Source organism: Laccaria bicolor, genomic scaffold (genome assembly GCF_000143565.1).
Source record: "Laccaria bicolor S238N-H82 LACBIscaffold_27 genomic scaffold, whole genome shotgun sequence".
NCBI lineage: Eukaryota > Fungi > Basidiomycota > Agaricomycetes > Agaricales > Hydnangiaceae > Laccaria > Laccaria bicolor.
In genome coordinates this window covers 359718-381034 of record NW_001889898.1, presented here as the reverse complement: position 1 = coordinate 381034, position 21317 = coordinate 359718, and the positions used below count along the sequence as shown (strand labels likewise).

Sequence of the window (21317 nt, the reverse complement as noted above, 5' to 3'; positions counted from 1 at the left end):
GTTTATCGCCAGGGCAAGTAATGGTGTTAAAAACTGGAGTCGACAATTCGCCAAAAAAAAAACACAATCTTCGGGGTGAAGGCATGGTTTCGTCTTTTTTTTTTTTGCTGTGTTTTAGATTTGTATTAGAACATACTAGTTACCAGCACCTGTTCGGCCATTGACCAATTCGATCTCTCTCATGCTTGAAAACTGAATACCCCATTCATGGCGAATTGATCTATCCATTATCACCTAACAGATACCTTACGTGAACGATCGTACTAACAACATCTTCAGGGTTCTCGACTCTGTTAACGGCCAATATGAATGAATGGAACCCAGGATAAAAAGGATATTTCCGGGGATTCCCTACGTAGACGTGCCACTGCATGGTGAAGCGCTCTAGCAGCTTGGGTGGAGTCCGGTTGTTCAACTGATAACAGATGACGGTAGACTTCATCCGCAACCACAGGCGCATCCTTGTCCCGAATCGACCACATTGTTGCAATCACGCTGCGATATCCCACGAATAGCATGCCAGCAGCCAGATGAACAGCCTCTTCTGGAAGAGTTTCGTCTCCGCTCGCTGATGGACCCAGCCACAATTTGAGAGACCCTCGATGACCCGTTCAACGGTGGCATCGGCCCCTTCGAGCTCCATCATTGAATGAGAGCCGAGATGCTTTCGGATTTCCGCCACCTCCAGCGTCGTACTGGGCAAACGAGATTGCCTAGGTGTGGAGGGCTGAGCAACAGCAAGGAGTTTGAATTCGCTGGAGGGTTGTCCTTTATCAAGTTTCAGAAGGGCTGTTAGTGAAGGCGTGTATGATGAGACGACTATGTCAGAAAGTTGCGTAAGAGGTGTTGACTTTGCTTTTGAATCCAAATCATACGAGCCAGCAGCGTGAATGGGGAGAAAGGCGAGGGGGCCGGTCCCACACCACCAGATCCTCGAAGGATTGGAAGTGGCTTCAATCTATGAAATGGAATGAGGGAAATGGGGTGAGGATTACGTGTTTTGATAAACTTACTGGAATATCAAGAGCATCTAAAACCGGCTTAACGACCCGATTCCAGAGTTCTGAAAGCAACCTTGGAAAATCTGAGCTCAAGCCTTGTCCAGGGACCACACGTACTCCACGTTCATCATCCTGGCGGACACCAATGTTAGAGCGCATTAACGTTCCAGACAACTTGCGTTGGAGTGCTTGTGCGCGCTCAAAGGTGAAATTAGGAAGATGAATATGCATGGCATCATCAAAGTTGGGTTTGAGGATCAAAGCATCACAACGATGTTTGCTGACATTTAAAACGACAACATGTCCAGATCCAGCGGCTTCAGCGAGCTGAGAAATCCGCTTTGGCAAGAGAAAGCCATCCATACCATCCATCTTACGAATGTTCCGCACTAGGGTTTCCCATTCAGTGGTCAGTCGTCTACGCCGTTGGGAAAGAGTTTCAAACGATAATTGGGGACCACGGTCATCGCTCGCCAAATTTACGGTGTTTGTCCCCATTGATTCCATCTCTTTCGAGAGTTTCTCGAATAGGGCCGCCATATCTGGAGCTTTATCATAGAGCTCATGAATAGGGGTGCGCAGCTGTAGCATCTGACCCCAGACGATGGAACGACCCTCCTCCAACCATTCCAAAGCTAGGTCATAATGCCCAGCATGAATCGCAGCAGCGGCAGCATCACGAACTACGGCACCTATTCTTGTAAGTTCTCTATATCGGTCGAGTACTCCAAGTCCGAGCCAAGCGACCAGCGGCAAGAGATCAATCATGCAGCGATATGCCTCAAGGGGAGGAGGGCCGTCAATTTCCTGGCTGCATTTCACCCACCACTCCGCAGCGTGGAATCTAGAAGATGGAGCACCAGCAGTCAAAGTCGCTGCTTGAGAAATTTGACGGATGGCAGCATCCAAATCACTTTCCAGATTGTTAGCTTTGTAACGCGCGTGTAAAGAAAGCCCAAGGTTGATCAGGTATTTTGGTTTTGTAGGGTGAGCATCAGGAATCATTGCCACTGAAGCTTGGCCGAGAGAAATAGATTCGTCAAGGTCAACAATGTCACCGTATGAATGGAAACGAGTGATAAAGTGCCTGCAAGGTTATTAAGGTAAAACGCCTTGTCAGGACGAACGTTCGGCGTCAATTGAACAGACTCTCGACAAGTTGAGATAGATTTATCAATGTCTGGACGACCTTTAAGGCGCTTGAAGCGATATCCCAGTGCGCCGCCCAGGTTGCTTAAACGTTCTGGCTTATCAGGGTGGGATTCTTCGGTCAATTTAACTGACTCTTCGTGCAGTGAGATTGACCTGTTCAGGTCAATCACATCGCCTTTGACTTCAAAAAGAATATCCAAAGAACAGGCAAGGTTGCTCAAATGACCAGCTTTTCGGGCATGGTCCTTTGGAATCAAGGAGACTGCAGCTTCAAAAGCACTGATTGATTTTTGCAAATCGGTGATATCCCCAAGACGCTGATAGCGAACGAATAAAGAGTTTCCCAAGTTGTCGAAGAGTCTTGGTTTGTCTGGATGCCCATTTTGTGACAAATGTACCGCCGCTTCGCGAAGTGAAACAAATTGATCGATGTTTGCAATATCACCACAGCGTTCAAAGCGGTTTAGCAAGGAGCTCCCAAGGTTGCTAAGATAGTCTAACTTGTCAGGGTGACCGTCAGGAGTTAAATCTACAGCCTCTCTTCGCGATGCAATCGACTTGTCAACATCAGGAAGATTACCCAGGTATTTGAAGCGAGATAATAGGGAACCACCAAGATTGTTGAGGTGGTGAGGCTTTTCGGGGTGGTTTTCTGGAGTGAGACGTACAGCCTCCTCTCGCAGCTGGATCGAACGATCTATATCGAGAATATTGCCAGAATATTCAAAACGACGCAGGAGAGCGCCACCTAGGCTTGCAAGGCGATTACCCTTGTGGATATCCTTTTCAAGTGTGACCTGGACCGCTTCTTCGTGCGCATGAACTGATTCGTCAATGTCGATAGCTTCTCCGAGCCGCTCGAACCGTGTCAAGAAGGAATGTCCGAGATTACTGAGACGTTTTGGTCTATCGAGATCATCCAACGGGGTAAATTTCACTCCCTCACTACGGATGGAAATCGATTGATCAATATCCCCAATGTTGCCGAACCTCTTGAAGCGGGCGAGATAGGCCGCTCCAAGATTGTTCAAACAGCTTGGCCTGTCTCTGTGACCCTCATCAAGAAGCTGTATCGCCCGCCTCGTCATGACAAATGCCTGGTCCAGATCAGCCAGGTGATCGAACCGTCTGTAACGAGCTATGAGCAAAGATCCGAGGTTAGAAAGGCATATATGTTTCATGAGATGAGCGTCTGGGACCATCTCAGCAGCACTTGTGAGTGCCAAGATTGACTCGTCAAGAGAAGTGGTATCGTCAAGGCGCTGGTATAAAAGGTCCTGCGAATTACTGAGGTTGATCAGGTACATGACCTTGTGAGTATCAGTGTCATCTGCCAACGAAACAGCGTCCTTGAGAAAGGTGGTCGATTCACGGAGGTCGGGTGTACTCCCAAAATACTCATAACGCGAAGTGAGCGAGACGCCAAGCTTGCTTGAACAAGCGGCCCTTTGCGACCTGTCGTCGCCTATCGATTTCAGCACATCCTTCAAAGTCAGGATGGCTTTATCAAGGTCGATTCGCAGACCAAGACGCTCGAAACGGGAGTAGTGAGCATCTGCCAGTTTGATATGATACGAGAAGTTTGCTGGCTGGGCGCCATCTGTGAGTCTCGAAGCTTGTTGATACACCGTAATTAACTCGTCAAGGTCGGTCAGCTCTTTCAACCGCTGAAACCGAGTCATCAGCGCGTCTTCCAAGTCACCGAGCCGTGAACCCTTAGCTGGGTCGCCATCGAGTGTCAGATGTACCGCATCTCTACAACTTGTGACAGCCAAATTGATGTTCATGACGTTCCCTTCAAGCAGAAAAAAGGCAAATGCCAGGCGGCCCAACGTATTGAGAAAACGGGGTTTGGAAAGGTGATTGTTGGGAGTTAGTCGAACAATGGTCATGTAGATGGGGATTGCCTGCTTCACTTCAACTCCGTTACTTCTACGACGGAGCATTGCAATGGCTAGGTCCTCTAGCCACCGAGGTTTTTTGGGATGATTATCAGGCGTTAGCCGCACAGCATTTTCATGAGCAGAAATCGCAAGCGTCAGGTCGGAAGTGTTTCCAAGTTGTTTGTGGCGACTCGAGAGCGCAAATCCTTGACGGTTGAGAAGAAACGGTTTGGAGGGTAGACCATCAGGAGTTATACTGACGGCAGTCTCGAAAACTGGTATCGCTTCGTTTAGATAGCCAACATCTCCAGTAGACAAAAAGAGGTTGAGTAATATGAAGGCAAGTTTGCTGAAACGATCACCACGGTGCGGATCATTGTCAGGGGTAAATTGCACTGCGTCAAAGTATAAAGACCTGGCCCTGATAAGATGTGCAACGTTGCGGTCTGTGGAGTGGAGTTTGAACAATTCATCACCAAGAGCAGCGAGGATCTTTGGGTTGGTCTGAGAAGGTTGCGATTCTAGAGGATTGGTGATCGGGGGTGAGGCGGGGATCGCTCCATCGTCGTTCATATGTTTGTGACCCAAAGGATCAAGTGAATTCGGAAAGTTAAGTGTGGCATGGTAGGAAACTTCAATCGAGGGACACTGGTCAACTTGCAAGGCCAGCCTGAAAGTGCCTTGAATAACTGTTTGAAGATCACTCGAAGAGTCTTGTGATTGGGACACAAATGGGCTACCAGCTGTCTGATCTGCCACGGAAGAGAGTTGGCCTCTTGGGACATCGATGGATCCCAACCGTGTGAGCGTTGCCATCCTGGTTTTCCCCATGGATCAATATTCGAGGATATGAGGAAGTGGCAATTCTAGATGCTGATATGAGGTCTTTTGATGGCTCAAAACAACAATCTCACCTACATAGGTATCATCCCTTTGCAAACCCAATGGGACACCGAGTTTTCCCATTTGCCTTGAATGGTTTGGTCGCCGCCCAGCAGGGACTTGCTTTCTTGGTCGTGATCCAACTTGACATATATCTTGAAGCTCTTCAATTCATTGCAGATCTCATCCACAGCAGGCTTGAGGATAAGGTCTGGAATCAGTTTTTGTAGGTAGGGCTGCGATTCGGATGCCAGATAGACATAGTAGTGAGCTCACTGAGTAAACATTCGAGGCTACCCATCCATGAGCTGAGCATAAAAGGCGGATATTAGGGGGTTTCACAGTAGGCCAACTTAGGTCCCAACTTAATCCCCAACTTGGTGAGCAACTTTTGCCAAGTTGGAAGGACAAAGTTTGACCAACTTCATCAAGTTGGGATGCAAATCGTGGTCCCGACGCCGATTTGCAGCCAACTTTGATCCCAACTTGGTGCCCAACTTCACCTCGCAACTTCCCACGTGTCCAAAATAGGCAGAAATCTGCATTCGGAATCCCTTCCGAGCCCAAATCAGCCCAAGTTCATGTTTTCTGCAGTTCAAGGTGTTTCACGGTAAAGTTGGCCAACTTCCCTTTCAACTTTGTTGAAGTTGGCCCACAAGTTGGAATGAAAGTTGGGACCTAAGTTGGCCTACTGTGAAACACCCTATTGTTCAAGACTCACTGAGTGGGCTTGGGAACCGGATGTGACATGCAGGAAACGAGGAGAGACGAAGAGCAGCCTTCGCGGCGTCGAAATGGATCACGCAATGCACAGGTCGCTCGACAATCTCTTCGCAGTTCGAAGTTGTGGCAAGAACAAAAGAAAAGAAAGCAAGACCTTTATATCTCAAGGATGGCCGCAACGAGATATCAGCCTTCTGAACGACCCCTCCTGCTCTAAATCGCAATGGACTCCACAGGCATCATTCTGCTGCTCTTGGAATCAATCTTGAAGTGTTATTAGAGCGTGTACCCAAGAGAGTCAATGGGAAGCTGCTGAGGACAGGTGACTAATGCCGGTCAAGATGGAAGATGAGTGCAAGAAATTGCAAACACGTTCAAATTGGGGGCTTGCTCATGGCCGCGAGGATAGCCCATCATGATAACTTTGATGCAAGTAGTATTTGAGTAGTATCTTCTTGCATTGAACATGGCGTAGGGAACCACTCAAAAGTAGTGGACTCAGTGTCTTTAAGATCAATACTGATGTACATGTAGTACATTGATAGGAAGGAAGGAGACAGTTGAAAAAGTACATCCATGGGTAGGGAGAAGACAGACATCACCGTTACGGCCCACATAGGCAAAGGACACGTTGAATATCAATCGAAAAAATTTATCAATCACAGTTATTGGACCGACGCAATGGTCTCCTGCATGCCTTTCAGCATACATTGGATCAAAGGTTCATGGTCACCTTCGAATGCCTGTGTAGCTTATTACTTGACTGTAGGAGTTACTGGCACAGACCTACATACCTTATTTATAGCATCATAGTAATCCGCGCGTTGATTCAACGATATAGATATTGGGGGATACCCATGTCTCAAAAGAGGAATGGACGATATCAACCGCACCAAACGCCCATTCCCATCCTAAAGAGTCTTGAATGATATGCAGTTATGAGGATACAATGCACACGTACATCAAACGGATGACACCTAACCAATGTCAGATGAATCCAGCTCGCCGTCGCAAATGGGTTCCGCCAAGTCTTGATCCACTGCTGAAAACGTGCAAAAATCGCAGAATTACACGTGAGTCCGGATGAAGCGGATATAACCTCACCCTCGACATCCTGCAGATATAGTCTATCTCCGTATCAACCTCTGAAAAGGGGCAGCATTGTATCACGTAGGCTCCTGCCACAACAACAGTCTTCTTGGTTTCCGTGCGTGTCTTGCCACCTGGGGTGAGTCGAAAATCGGCGAATTGACAGGTCTTCATGAGGCGTGCGTGAATGCGGCAGATAGTGTCTTTGTTGAGAAGGTCGAGGCTGCTGTAGAGTTCGTTTAACAGTGCATAGGCCTAGACAATCGTATTACCAATCAGATTATAGATAACGAAAGACCAAGATTTGAAGAGAAAAAAAGACAAACGGCGAGTGTATCGTTCAAAATTCTCTTTATCTTGTCGGTGTCTTGTAAAGAGCTTTGCGGGAGATAGTTTACTACTCCTTCGGATACGCCACGTCGAATAAGGTCCTGGGTTGACTAAGAAATGGAGACCATCATCAAGTGGGCTCGGTGATTTCAAATGAAAGGAACAGACCCCTTGCGTGAGCAGAAAGGTGCTCTCTACATGATTGGTCTCGATAACTAATTTTTTCAAATAAGAATCGAAGAAAGTGGATCCTTGCGGGATCAATTTCTGCCATTCATCTTTAACGTCTTGAGCACCAGGAGGAGGATGAGGAATGTTGGTAGGAAATTGGTGGTCCTTCGTAGGCTTCCACTTCTGATAGAACACCGCTGGTAGACTCGCATATAGTGGCACGTTTAGAAATAGATATATGGTTGCATTACCGTGCTGAGATTTACTTAGGATGTCATTGAGTTCAGCGTCGACGCGCAAAGCGTGGCTTTCAACGCGGGCGTTCAAGACGTCGTCAACGATACCTGCACTAGATAAAACGTCTTGTGCCTAGCTCGGAGAGGAGCAGGTTGAAGCGTTCGATTGAAAGGGGTGAGTGGGGATAAGGTACTCACTTTGCGGTACAAGTTGAGAGCGAGCGGACCCAACTTAACCATCACATAAAGTTCCGCAAGCCGTACGAGGAGATATGGTGGTGTATCGGTGTAACGATCAACCATTTCCTGGTACAGTAACACCCTCGACTCAATATCTAGGCCGTCAGTACCCATCAACTTGCTGTGGTCATCGGGAGAAATGGTGTCCGGTATTTCCTGTAAATAAGACATGTTAGCTAGAATAAAGGTGGGAGAATTTGCATAAAAACCTGTAAGATTGGCGAAGTGAAGGCTCCCGTAGTAGTCATTGTCAAGGTTAGGAGAACAAGCAGGCCACTCTTGAAATGCGGTCATGTTGACAAACGATTGCGGCAATCTCCGGTACACCGTAATTGTTACCACATTCGTCTACTTACTAGAAACTAAGTATCCTTGTGCACCCAACCAGCCTCGACCAGGACATGGACCATGGAAACACTATCTATTGCGTACGTGTGTTGTAGATGAATTACTGGCACCTTGCTTAAATTTTCTCAGGATGATATCGGACTTCTTCCACCCAGCGGTGGGAGGAGTCGAAAACCATATCTACATGCTCAGTGCAAATTTACTTCGTAAAGGCCACAAGGTATGTTCAATTTTCCTCGTACGCGATTGAACTCATACATTACTAGGTAATAGTAATAACCCACAGCCACCCCCAAGGACGCGTTGGCATCCGCTGGCTCCTCCCCTGCCTCAAAGTCTACTACATCCCCTTTCTCCCTATTGCCTCCTCGGCAACGCTTCCAAACTTCTTCACCTCCCTTCCTTATTTGCGCACAATTCTTCTTCGGGAACATATCCATCTCATCCACGCGCACGCAAGTTTGTCGTCTATAGGCCATGAAGGGATCCTGCACTCCCATTTGATGGGTATCCGAACAGTGTTCACAGACCACAGCTTGTTCGGCTTCGACGACGCTGCGAGTATATTGACAAATAAGCTTATGGTGGGCACGTTGAAGAATGTAGACGCCGTGATCTGCGTTTCTCATACTGGGTGCGTCTTTTGTTCAATTTCACGATTGCAGATCGACTGACGGGCTCAAAGACGAGAAAACACGGTCCTTCGCGGTCAACTATTTGACAGGGACTCAGAAGACCCATCAAAGCTCGTCGTGAGGTCGAACATCTACGTCATTCCTAATGCCATTGTTGCAGAACACTTCAAACCCTGCCCCCAACCACCTTCGGATACCAGTTCGTCTTTACTTCATCAATCTCACCTCAGCACTCACTGACCAAACTTTCCAACAGTAACCATTGTTGTTCTCTCCCGTCTCGCGTACCGCAAAGGCATTGACCTCCTTGTCGCCACCGCACCCCGAATCTGCGCTTTATTCCCAAATGTGAATTTTGTTGTTGGTAGGTAATCTGTCGCACATGCTCTAAAGCTTCGCCAATATAATAACAGGCGGAGACGGCCCCAAACTAATCGACCTCCTCCAAATGCGCGAAAAGCACCTCCTTCAAGACCGTATAGAGCTCCTTGGTCCAGTTCGTCCAGGGGACGTCCTTTCCGTGGGTCGGCCTCTCTCTTCTTTAGAATCAACTAATTGCATTTTGCAAGGTTTTATCACGCGGCTCGATATTTATGAATACCTCTCTGACGGAATCATTCGGAATCGCCATCTTAGAAGCAGCATGTGCGGGGCTTTATGTTGTTTCTACGCGTGTGGGCGGTGTGCCAGAGATATTGCCAGAGGATATGATCAGTTTCGCGGAGCCAGAGGAAGATGGTTCGTGTTTCTTCCTCCACGTATATTTACCCCGATTCTCGACACGTTAACAGATAGTCTATATCTAATTTTCACTTCCTAGACGTCGTCCGTGCCATCTCTGAAGCTATATTCATCGTCAGTCAAGGGAAACATGACCCCCTCCAGGCCCATGAGCGGATGAAGACGTTCTACGACTGGGACCAGGTCACGGCACGCACGGAGGTCGTATATCACACTGTCATGCGATCCAAGCAAATAGAGCTTTGGGAGAGGATGCAGAGGTGGGTTGATCGACTGATTTCCGTCGACGATGAATTCTGACCCAAACAACAGCACGATGGCGCTAGGCCCATTCGCAGGACCGATTTACACCATCATCCTCATCGTGGATTGCATTTTTTTCTTGTTCCTCGAGTGGTGGTTCCCTAGGGAAGATCTGGATTTCGTGCATGATCACTGGGATCCGAAGGTATTCGCAGAGGTGGGTCTTCTGTTTTCTCGTTCAAGTTTTACGGGTGACTTCATCTGTTTTTGCGTAGCTCGTAAAAGATGAGGAGGAGAGGAAGCAGAAGGAGGAAGAGAAGGGACAGGTAGAGGGAGGAAATGGATCGTGTGAATGAAGTCCAAGCGATGAAGATACCCGTATGACGATACCCTTGCAACCACGAAAATTCACTTCTAGATTTCGCTGGTTTCGTATGATAGTGATTCAGGTCTCGTCGACCTGGGTTGTGTTTGTGGCGGAAGCCCGAGTGTTTCGTTGGCCTCAGGCCTTTCACTGAGGAAATACCGAAAACACGCGAACCTTGTTACAAATGGTACCAACATCCATCCGTCTATATTGTTACAAATGTTGCAAAAGGGTATCCATCTACATGTATGTTGTCAGCCAGTAGTAGTTCACGACCACCTCATTTCAAATGGAAGGAAAAAAAGATGGTTCAATCCAGGATCGAACTGGAGACCTTCTGTGTGCAATGTAAGACAGAAATCATAACCACTAGACCATTGAACCCTTGTTGGATTTGACATTTAGCATAATGCAGTGATGCTAGCAGATGCTAGCCATATGCCCAAAGTCTGTGCTGACCCTGAAATCTGCTCTTCTTCAAGTTGTGCGATGCCCTGGATGCGTCTGATGGAGTCAACACATCCTTCAAACAATACGAAACCTCCTCAAAAAATTTTAGTGATGCAGGGCTACCTGGTTTTTCCAAGGCTTCAAAACCAGGTTCAAACTTCACCCTCTAAGAATTTGCTAAAAATAGAACCTAACAGAACAAGTGGCAGACTTGACACAAACACTACCAGTGCGTCCTCCGCACTTTATTTCAAGAAATCATGGAACATCTCTCCACAGACAATTTTCTAGAGCGCAAAACAATACGGAAAAGGTCTCAAGGTCCTCGCGTTCTATTGTTTATTTTCCACGACGTCGATAAACAGGCGACAAACTTTCTTATCTTCCTGCGACTTTTTGAACCACGACTTACGGAACAGCTTGCTGAAAGATCCGCCTATCGAACGTGGTCCCCTTTTCTTCAACTCGAAAGATACTTGAAATGCCTCTTTTTTGCATGGACAACGTAACTTTTGCACTATTCCAGGCAACATAACTCATATCTGAGGAAGACGATTCGAATTGCTCGACACCCCTTAATCTTTGTCCATATATCAGGTCGAATCGCTGGCATGGAGGGTTCTTCTTGGGCTCCGCAGTTTAATTACCGCTGGTAACGCAAGCTGCACACGTGCATGCTCCAACGTCTTGCAGCTGGGCGGGAGATAAGCACCCAGCCTTGGAATGGACCGACCCATTGATAATCAAAGTGGAAATTATTTCTGGACCTCTTCTTCGGCGATAAGCATTTCAGGGACTTTACGACAACAAGGTATGGCAATGTCCCCAATGAGAACAGGTGGAAAATGATGATTGACTTTACAAGATTCCCTGTTATCGGGAGAACGAGTTCGATCAACAATTGACGTGCTGTAGGTGACAGTAGGTCTCTGCCACTTGTTTCGCCGAATTTTACCGAGGCCTACATGGGTTTCAAAAAAACCACTACTGCCCTTCTCAACGTGTTCAATTAATTCTCGACCGAACCCACGGCCCAAAAATAAGGCTACGTTGTCGCGGTTTACTACCTCCGTACGTGAACTGTTTGAAACAATCATAGCTCTTTTTAGGCTAGCCGTGACGCTATATCTGTGGGATTCATGGTTTCCTGCACAAAGGGACCGAAAGATATAGAGGACTCTTCGTGGTTGTATGGTCTACTCCTCAAAAGAGGCTATATTCCTGTTCGAGGTCAGGTTGGTCGATTGCTGTATTTAAGATCATCATTGCGTCCAGCAATCCTTATTCCAAGTACGCAAACTTTACTTGAAATTTGAATATCCTCTCTGCTCAAGATATCGCTCAGAAAACGACAAAATCTCATCATAAGGCTAGTTTCTCTTTTGGATCCTCCTATCAAGACTTGATCAAGACTAAGAATACGCTATCTATCGGCAGTTTACCCTACTTCTCTATTGATTTTCAAAGCTCCAGTCAAACGAAACGAAACGGAAGTTGCCGACCCAGACAGGAAGTTCGGGCCACTGGCAGTGGCACTGCCAGCTCTTCCTTCCCGTGGTCAGGTTCAACATTCAAGGATAACGGCCCATTTAATTCAATACTTATCAAAGATAACATGAGATAACGGATTGAGTTGTTTGGCTAATGGGAATCATAGTCCCTAGCATGGCGCTTACAGTGCTGAACGTCAACGTTCTGGACATCATTTGGCAAGGGTCAATCCGCCACGGTTTGACCGGCTCTCAATTGTTTCAGACGAACTAGAGAACGTGGTTTGCGTCTTTCAAAGAAGCCAGTGGATTTTTTCTAGATAACTTGGTGAGTCCTAATTATAAAACTGCATGCGAATGCTAACTTGGCATTTGCATTTATGAGCACAAAATGACGCGGTCATATATTGTTGAGTGAATCGTTTATGGTAGGTGTTTGCGACTATTGTGAATGATCCGATTACTTACTAACAGGACGAACAACCCGTATAAGTAATTTTAAAATTCTTCTCCCGCTCCAGGATAAATTTACTAGAGATGACGCCGGGCTGGACTTTTGCCGTGGACCTGGGTCTCCCCTGCTTTCGCAGGAATCCTGTTTGCAGGGCCATTTTGGGGTCTCAAAAAACAATGAATTGGATGTGTCGCTCAGCAAGGGTCAGCTTTTGTATGTTTCGAACTGCGCTGTCACTTCCTCCATGAGACCAAATCCCTCAAAGCGTCCACAACCTCGGTATCTCTTCAAAGAGAAGATTGCGACTTTCGCTAACTTCAGACGGGAGTCACGAGGCATGGGGTAAAGGTACGTACGCTTCCGCGTCCCAGCCTCGCGCAGTCGTCATTGATCTCCAGACGGAGACCTCCGAATTCATTTCAGGACGGACCGCCCCAGAAATTTGTGGTCAACGGCGTATTTAGCCAACGAATGGCCTGTCTAAAACCTCGCTTCAGGCCAAATCGAGGTGGTTCGAAAGGGCCTGCGCACATTTGCCCTGCCTTTGGAGCCGCAGATCACCCACGTTCTCTGTCCCATTTGCCTGAGGCTTCAGAGTGTCTGTGTCATCGATTGGATATCGGGATGGGAATGATATTTTGAATCAGTGGAATTCTATACCATGTGAGTGATGTTGCGGGAGAGTTGTTCACTGACGTGGCCCATAGCCAGCCTTCCATGAAGATCATCGTTTAAGCGAACCCGATACTTCGATGTATGACTCCCGTGAGCGCCTTCTATGAGTGGACTTTACGAAATGGGTGGTCAGGCGGTCATCTCGTAAAATTTGACGTTACATCTTGTCCTTGATAGACGCCAAATCGTGACAAGGGTTGTAGGAGACTCAGCAACGGATTTCAAACCCAAACTTGCCCTTCAAATACATTCAAGACCACTTGTGGTTGAGTGGTGTGCTAGTGATACAATTTTTGTGCTACGTGAGTAGCTTTTATCTCTCCGTTCCCCAAAAAAGTTTTTTAGACCGTCGGCCTATCATCACTTGACCCTCCAACGACTTCTCACAATCGCCTGTATCATTTGGCCAGATTTTACATTCCATACTTCCTCTTCACTGCCAACCATGCTGGTGCCACGCTTGCATTACGTGCTACAAACTGGCTCATGTCTTGCTCAGGTATTCGGTTGATATCCACTCGATTCCAATATTTAGTCAGCACGTAGGAGATGTCTTGAGCATCCCGATCTGAACCACGGCTGAAAGCCACATCAATTCAAAAGCTGGCAATGCTCTGAGCACGGATTCAGCGTACATGATCCAATTTTTCAGTTTTGCTCGGATAAACTCCGAGATCGTCACGAAGGGAATTCCTTGCATTTTCATCACAGTCGTGCTGTCCAGAATTCGTGGGCCAGTTTCTCCAGCAGGCAAGATCTCTATCTATAAATTTGAATTTCTGGTCAGTCGCTGATATACAAGGGAATGAACAATTCGCCGTACTTACGTCGATCGTCGGAATCAGTCGCCGATAACTGATGTGAAGTCTATGTGGTGCAAGTGATCAGGGTTGGCTGCTAAACGCTAATTGCGAGATAAAAACGGTAGCTTGCCGATTTGTCCAAGGCGAGTGGGTTGCTGAAAAAATATCGTTGCCCGCGATCGCATCACGAACTCGACGAAAGGGATGGGCTTGGGTTTGACCACCTTCGACAAGACAGAAGATCTCCTGAAGTACGGAACTCAAATTGACAAAAACTGCGTTAGGCGAGAATGATACTTGCGTCACTGAGCGGAGCGTTGGCTAGAACCGCGGTCAGTACACTTCCATGAAAAGCATGTGGAATTCCAGCGTCGCGGAGAATGGTAGAGAGGGCTGCGGCAGCCTCCAAAAGCCTACGAGTTTCGGACATGGGTTTGAGGGAGAGGAGGGGGAGGAAGGTGGCTAATACTGGTCATGTTATAAGTAGGAATTGATACAGCATTGAAGTTATCGACCGAAGTCCGGTAATCCCTGAATATGTAACGAACCTGCGTGAAGGGTTCCAGCCTCCTGAAAAGGATGGAATCAGAGATGCCTGATCTTGCTGAGCGCGGATATGTCCGATCCCAGCACGTTGTGGAAACGTTTTGAGCGTCGAATCCGGAAATTTATTCCCTGTCCTTTTCCGTCTCTGGAGTCAGAAAGTCAATCTCAAAAGGCAAGTTTGAGTCAACATGACTTCAGGAAAATAAGATGGCCAGTTCTAAAATTTATTTTCAAAGAGGAGAGGTGAGCTGAATGAATGCCTCTATACTCCAATTCGAAGCTAGATGGGAGGAACTTGGAGAGAGAATAAATCAGTACCACATCTCACAAGGAGATCTGGCATCCTCAATCGATATCGTTCCGTGTGGGGGCAATCGGAATCGGTTTGTGTGGGGTCGCGAGCTCGGATGCATGTGGCGCCGAAATTGTGGTGTAACAGGTGTTACATAATACATGCGTGACGCCTTGTCACATGATCCTCGTGACTTTGAAATTCTTCCTTCGACAACACCCCAGCCTGACGAAACTTGAGGGTTCCTTTCTGGCACATTGCGCATGCATAGAGCTTGCTGGAAACACTTCGCAAGTCATGTAAGGCCAGACCCTTGCTCCCAGGCCAAGAAACTTTTCACAAATCAAGCTCATCTTGGTGTCGGCGATGCAACGAAGCGCTGGATCTATACCTCCAATGTTCGACCACAGTACACCCCTCTACTTCCGTTTGGCGTCTCGAGACACTCGGGGAGGGGTATTCGTCCATTCATTTACGTCAATAACCGACAAATATTCTGGCCTTCAAAATCTGCCGCCGAATTCGATGATCTACCCGACAATCAAGAAGACGCGGCAAGGGCTACTATTCTCGACAAAGTGATGAAGGGACGACAGCCAACTGATCTTATGTTGCGTTGTAAGTCCGCTCCGTGGTTGTGAACGACATTTATTGAAGTTCATTTCGTTAGGTACGGTGCTGGACTCTGAAGGTATTCGAAGCAAACCGCTTCATTCAGTTTGACGTAATTACGCACAGGCAACGTGAAAACAATTTCCGGTCAATTCAAGAAGTCCGAACTCTGCACAGAGCATCGGTTGAACGTGTGTTATGTCTTCAATTGATGAACATACCAGCTAACGCATGCATCTTCTGTGACAGGCCCGTGACTTGCGTAAAATCGATTCGAGGGTGCCCAACCTTGTTCCCACAATCCTTGTAAGGAAGGAAGCCATTCTGGCATGTATTGCTGTTTCCTTTCATGTTACTCGATTCTGAGTGCAGTCTAGGTTAATATTCTTCACATTCGAGCTCTGGTCAAGGCGGATGCTGTTGTTTTATTTGACACCTATGGCAGCGCTGACTCAAGACTCCATTCTGTATTTTTATACCACCTAGAAGTGAGTAAATAACCCGTCATGCTTTGAGCCGCACTCACCCCGTCGTCAGCATAATCTCAAAGGTACTGGATCACCTTATGAATTCCGGTATTCGATCTTGTGCACTCTACAAGTTAGACAGACGCTCATTCACATGCTGTTTCTAGAGCTATAGAATCGATTCTACTTTCGGTACTCAGCGCTTTAGAAGCTGAGATGGTTTTTATTAGAAACCTCGTTGGTGGCCTTCTCGCAGAAATGGAAGATAACATCGACCACGATCGTTTCAAACGTCTTCTCCACTATTCTAGAAGATTAGCAAGTTTCAAAAACAGAGCCAAATTGGTACTATTCAGTCCCTCTGCCCTCCTTATCTGCATTCTCACGCACAACCGCAACCAGGTCGAGGAAGCTTTAGATGAAGTCCTCGCTCAAGGTAATGACACTCCACTCATAAGCAAAGACTGCATTAACGCTTGATCGTAACTCTAGATGAGGACATGAATGCGATGTATCTGAGTGATAAAAAGAACAAGGTCAATCGTGAGCTTCACGATCACGAGGACCTTGAGGTCCTCTTGGAATCCTTTTCAAAACAGGTGGAAGAAATTGTAAATGAGGCCGAAAGTATCGAAGTTGGTGACCACTATAGCCCAATGTTACCGATGCTCACATTCCTCGCGTTAGAGTAACGTTCAGTCGACTCAAGAAATTGTTGAGCTCATACTCGATGCCAATCGTAATGCTTTGCTCGCCCTCGATCTTAAGGTGGGTATCGTAGTGAAATCCTTCTTCACTTTACAACTAAAACTTCCAAGGTTTCAATCGCAACGCTCGGGGTTGGTACAGGCGCTCTCATTGCCGGCTTGTTCGGTATGAATGTGAGTAATTTAAACCTTGACTTTTTCATCCTACTGACCTTCCGATACAGCTGACCAGCCATATAGAGCACCACGATTATGCATTTTATGCTATGACTGGAGTTTCGACAAGCTTGGCTATCATCGTTGCATGGGCTGGCTTCAGGACGTATGTTGTTGGTTCACATCTGTCTGTACAGGCCCCTAACTCCGAGCAATAGGCTTGCCAGGATACGAAAGGTGGGGCTCTCCAGCAACTACCCCCGCGCTGGGAAGTCACACAAAGCCTGGCTCCCTTTACCCCTGCGTAAACGAAGTTTGGATGGATGGTCGTGATCACGAACTGATTTGCGATCCGTGACTCCACCTACTAAAAGACTCCTCCACACGAATCCTCGCGGGCTGCATTTAATGTCCCGACATGTCATGGCCCGAGAGAGGGGAATCGGAAGCATCGGGGGGCTGGAGATCTTCGGAGTTGTTTTTACTCGGTTTGACCGATCCAATTCAACTGCAGTTCCGTACCAGTATGGGTTGAGCCACTCCGTCTTCGTCCGCACCGATGAAAGCGAGACTCATTCCGGATCTTACTTTACGTCGGGTGACGATGTATGAAGCTCAATCCCATTTGTCACGCTCATAGCCACCGTCAGCACCGTCATGTCATCATCAGACCGCAAGACTATTCCTGAGCGGAGGCATCTGTCGCATGGTCTGCTCAGGGCTTTGTTATTACCATTTCATTTCCTCCAATAAAAGAAAACGTCCTCTGATTAGGTCAGGTGTACTCATTCATGATCAGTAACAAATGAGATCAGCTGACGCTATTTCGACGCATAGGAGCGTTCATTTTGATGTGAAAATGAGGTATGTAAGTTGTGCACTGGGTTTACGATGGGCAAGTACTTTGACAGGAAGTATCACCCTAGTGCATTTCAGTGCTTCATTTGATGCTTTCTTGAGAAGAGGACGGGCGTCTATACGTAAGAGGAATATGGTGCCAAAAAGGTGTGATCACAACTAATCCCTCCAAGCTCAGTCACGGTGCAGAGACGACAATTTTTGTCTGGCGTCTTTCGGCTGGCAAATGGTGAATTGTTCACTATACATCCGAGAAGATTCGACCTCGAATTCATCTCCGGCTTTATCACCGTATGGAGGAAACAAGAATAAGACAAGTTGATTGATCATCGATTATAGAGAAAGCCTGGCGTTCCACGCCTGATCAACGGGTCCTTTCGAAGAATACCGTCAATTCGCCAGATACTAGAATAAACATTACGCAGTGTTGCGTAATAAGGCCCAGTCGAGAACGTATAGCCAGCGATCGATCGACAGGTTGTCATTCGAATCAGAGTCTTGAAAGTAGATGTGGAACATGACCGGGAGGATACGACGGAAAACGGCATTTTTTTTTCCTTCCAGACAGTCTCCATCGTCACGCTTCATAATTGGCAAAGCACGTTCCTAACATCTTGTCAGGTGCTCGTATTTTCGGCAAGCTACGCAGATCCGAAATTACTATGCAACTGACCAGGTACTCTTGATATTTCCGATTGAGATGAGACGCTTCGAGCTTCCTTTAACAGGGCTAGGTATCGAGAACACTCCAGTAATCTTCATATACTTCCGTCCCATCAAGGAAAAGTCTGCATAGTCTGCCAAGGCTCAAGCTAAACCCGGATTGAGATGAATGGTTTGCGCCATTCGTTGAGAGGAAAGCATAATTTGCACGTAGACAGCCTTATGAACAAAGGACACAATACTAGCGTGATCGTTTTCGGGAAGGAAGATATGGGGAAAATCCCTCCTTCCGTGAACCGGGATCTCCTGGTGAGGGGAGAAAATCGCAATAGAAGGCTGGGCAGGTTCAGCTAGGAATAACCCAATGCGCTCTATCGCATCACATGGCTAGATCACAGGATATTGAACACTGGAAGCCTGCAAAATCCGTTGCGAGGTCATAATCCCCGAAAAACAATTCTGTCGGAGGTAAGGTGCGCGTGACGCGCAGCGATGCGTGTACCGTAGCCAACAGAGCGCCCATCGCAAGTTTCAAGGAGGCCAAGACAGTCAGAAGTTTGCACAGGCCTAAAAGCTCCGTAAAAAATTACTCGGAGAAGTCAATTTAAGACTGAGATTTACCAAATCAATGACTTGAGGTTCCGCGTGTTCTGCAAGACCTTTTGGTAGTGATAGAGATTTTAGTCTCGGGCAAGTTGCTTGTCACAGTTCGACAGTCAACAGCTCGATTCCCAATGATTTCAGCGACCAACGTGCGTCTTTCTTGGAGCAAGCAGGGGCACGAGGGATGGGATTGCGGAATGTCATCAGAAACAATCAGGAAGATGGTTGGTGAAACCAAGGGGGTTCAAGAATTTAAAAAAAGTAGCTGGGGTCGAATTTTTTTGTAAGGCCCTGTGTGCTTGACCTACCTACCTATGTAATCCTCAGTAAAAACGAAAGTCAGATCAAGTCATCTACCCCTCACAAGAAGGTCATGTGAAGTCATGTTGGTAAGTGCAAGTCATGTGGCGCTCAGTTATTTATCTGCCAAAATTTCATGGCCTAGCTGAAGTCGAGGAATAGTCAGTTACAAGTCATGTTGTAGTGTAGTCCTCGTCATCTGATTTCTATCGCCTTCGTCCTCTTTTCCACACATGCTTGATGTCAACAGGCGAGTGAACAAGTCACAATTTGTTGAAGTCCGTTGAAACTCCGACATCAGGTGATCATGTTGAATCTTCTGTCAGCGCGAATATCTGAGTTCTTCCTTCCCACCACACCCACGCAAGCTCCAATTCATAAGTCGATGAACGGCCTTCTCCCTCCCGATGACAAACGGCCTCTCTCTCCCTCGACCAGCGGCCTCCTCTCGTGACGAAGGGTCTCCTCCCTAGGTAGAGATGACGAAAGGCCTCTTCCCTCCCTCGACTAACGGCCTCCTTTCTCGACGAATGATTTCCTCATTCCGCAGACGGTCTCCTCCGTCTCCTCCCTCAATGATTGGTCTCCTCCCTCAACAACTGGTATCCCCTCGACGATTGGTTTCTAAGCTCCAAGCTCAACGACCTGTCTCCTCCCTCAACGAACTTTGTATGCCCTCGACGACCTGTCTCCTCCCTTGACGAACTGTCTCCTCCTTCGACGACCTGTTTCCGCCTTCGACGAACTGTCGCCTCCATCAACGACGTGTCTCCTCGACAACCTGTTCTCGCCTTCGACGAACTGTTGGCTCCGTCAACGACGTGTCTCCTCCCATGAACTGTCTCCTCCTTTTACCAATGGTCTCCTCCTAACTAGCTCAATGGCCTCCTCCCTTCTTTGATCGGCATCCCCCCCTATCTCGATGAACGGTCTCGGCCTTCCCCCTACCTCGACAAATGGTGCTGCACGAGGTTTATGATTAGGAGACGAGAATTTGGACTTGACGTGGTTGATGTATATACCCAAGCCTGATGTCATACGAAGGTGCCGCTCGAGGTTTACGCATTTACAGGGAATTTATACTGCAAGTCGTCGATTCAATCTAGATTAGAAGGGTGTATACAGTCATTCACCAGTCAATGAGTCACACTAGTCAATGAGTCAAAACACTTTTCCGGGGTCAGTTCTCAAGCTATTTCTTTAATTTTTTTTGCATTGTGTGCAGATATATATTCTTCATAGTAATCCCAAGTTTCTAAGGTGTAGCATATTTTGATCTCTTGATACCTGCAAATAGGTGCTCATTCACCATAAAACTGAATATATATCTGTGTGATTTTGGCACTAAATCTTGGAAAAGAGCCTTTTAAAAAAAATTATATCTTATAGCATTCAACAAGTATTCAATTACAAGAGTTTTGAGTTGAGCTGGTACTCCAGTGAACCAAAAACCACTGAATGAACGAAATCATACTTGAAGGTAGGGAAGGTCACATTCTGTCACACTTGCCACAGACGTCTGACGAAGAGATGGGAAACTGAAGTGACTAAGCAAAATGCCCAAATTAGGGCAGCGTGACATCTGCCTCATTGACTGGTTTCACACTGATCTTCGTTTGCGGCACTGATAGCATGCGATATGTTGTTCAACAACTTGAATTTGAGCTTGTAACTAGATATTACATAGGGCATGATGTATGGGCATACTTCTCTCAGTTCATAATGGTGTTGCACAATCCTTGGTAAGTGTGATGACCAGTGACATGCCGTGACATAGCGTCACAGGGCCAATTTCTTGAGACATGGACTTTGTACCTTCCACAACACCAATTCAATATATTTTTTGCACTGGGTTTGAGGGAATGATGTGATTGAATCCACTGAGAGAGTTTTCCATGTAGAAATTTTATTTATTGCTCCAAAAATGCGAAATCAGCTTGTTTTCCCTGCCAAATTTGGCACTCTGGAGAGATTGGACTATAGCTTTCCAACCACAACACGTATGAGCATGGTTTGTAGGAGGATATTACTTAGAATTTGAATTCTAATCGATCTACGGATTCAGAATTTTTATTTGTGGCCCCTATGTCGAGATCACCCCTAAGAATGGGCACTTTAACATAGTTATGAGGTAGTAATTAAAATTCTGGACCCGTAGGATTGAAGCCACATATTAATCGGTTATTTAGTCTCTGCAATT

General features: G+C 46.8%; 6 protein-coding genes across 6 annotated transcripts; 2 read left to right on the top strand and 4 right to left on the bottom strand.

Annotated features, from left to right (window-relative positions):
- Positions 1 to 293: 293 nt before the first annotated feature.
- On the bottom strand, positions 294 to 482 carry LACBIDRAFT_304328 (uncharacterized protein; the record flags this gene model as incomplete). Its single annotated transcript, XM_001884689.1, has 1 exon — positions 294 to 482. The coding sequence occupies one exon, from the start codon at positions 480 to 482 to the stop codon at positions 294 to 296; it is 189 nt and encodes a 62-aa protein (XP_001884724.1).
- Positions 483 to 6162: 5680 nt separating this feature from the next.
- On the bottom strand, positions 6163 to 7942 carry LACBIDRAFT_295034 (uncharacterized protein). Its single transcript, XM_001884688.1, has 8 exons — positions 7917 to 7942; positions 7483 to 7863; positions 7229 to 7428; positions 7057 to 7170; positions 6746 to 6985; positions 6603 to 6683; positions 6436 to 6552; positions 6163 to 6384 (listed from the first exon to the last, which is right to left on the bottom strand). The coding sequence occupies exons 5-8, from the start codon at positions 6902 to 6904 to the stop codon at positions 6307 to 6309; spliced, it is 435 nt and encodes a 144-aa protein (XP_001884723.1). The 5' UTR covers positions 6905 to 6985; positions 7057 to 7170; positions 7229 to 7428; positions 7483 to 7863; positions 7917 to 7942; the 3' UTR covers positions 6163 to 6306.
- Positions 7943 to 8104: 162 nt separating this feature from the next.
- LACBIDRAFT_191321 (glycosyltransferase family 4 protein) lies at positions 8105 to 9963 on the top strand (the record flags this gene model as incomplete). The annotated part of the gene is made up of 9 exons (XM_001884769.1): positions 8105 to 8135; positions 8185 to 8275; positions 8322 to 8689; positions 8741 to 8889; positions 8947 to 9054; positions 9104 to 9210; positions 9260 to 9428; positions 9511 to 9691; positions 9744 to 9963. The coding sequence occupies exons 1-9, from the start codon at positions 8116 to 8118 to the stop codon at positions 9961 to 9963; spliced, it is 1413 nt and encodes a 470-aa protein (XP_001884804.1). The 5' UTR covers positions 8105 to 8115.
- Positions 9964 to 13523: 3560 nt separating this feature from the next.
- On the bottom strand, positions 13524 to 14343 carry LACBIDRAFT_304324 (uncharacterized protein; the record flags this gene model as incomplete). The annotated part of the gene is made up of 4 exons (XM_001884687.1): positions 13524 to 13689; positions 13746 to 13873; positions 14034 to 14159; positions 14215 to 14343. The coding sequence occupies 4 exons, from the start codon at positions 14341 to 14343 to the stop codon at positions 13524 to 13526; spliced, it is 549 nt and encodes a 182-aa protein (XP_001884722.1).
- Positions 14344 to 15014: 671 nt separating this feature from the next.
- LACBIDRAFT_304323 (putative magnesium transporter, CorA-like protein) lies at positions 15015 to 17026 on the top strand (the record flags this gene model as incomplete). Its single annotated transcript, XM_001884768.1, has 12 exons — positions 15015 to 15369; positions 15422 to 15442; positions 15490 to 15554; positions 15613 to 15690; positions 15741 to 15851; positions 15901 to 15938; positions 15998 to 16266; positions 16323 to 16465; positions 16518 to 16598; positions 16649 to 16711; positions 16762 to 16859; positions 16912 to 17026. 12 exons carry the CDS (start codon positions 15015 to 15017, stop codon positions 17024 to 17026), a joined length of 1437 nt encoding a protein of 478 aa, XP_001884803.1.
- Positions 17027 to 18358: 1332 nt separating this feature from the next.
- On the bottom strand, positions 18359 to 19202 carry LACBIDRAFT_330466 (uncharacterized protein; the record flags this gene model as incomplete). The annotated part of the gene is made up of 4 exons (XM_001884686.1): positions 18359 to 18564; positions 18623 to 18781; positions 19126 to 19129; positions 19182 to 19202. 4 exons carry the CDS (start codon positions 19200 to 19202, stop codon positions 18359 to 18361), a joined length of 390 nt encoding a protein of 129 aa, XP_001884721.1.
- Between the last annotated feature and the right edge of the window lie 2115 nt (positions 19203 to 21317).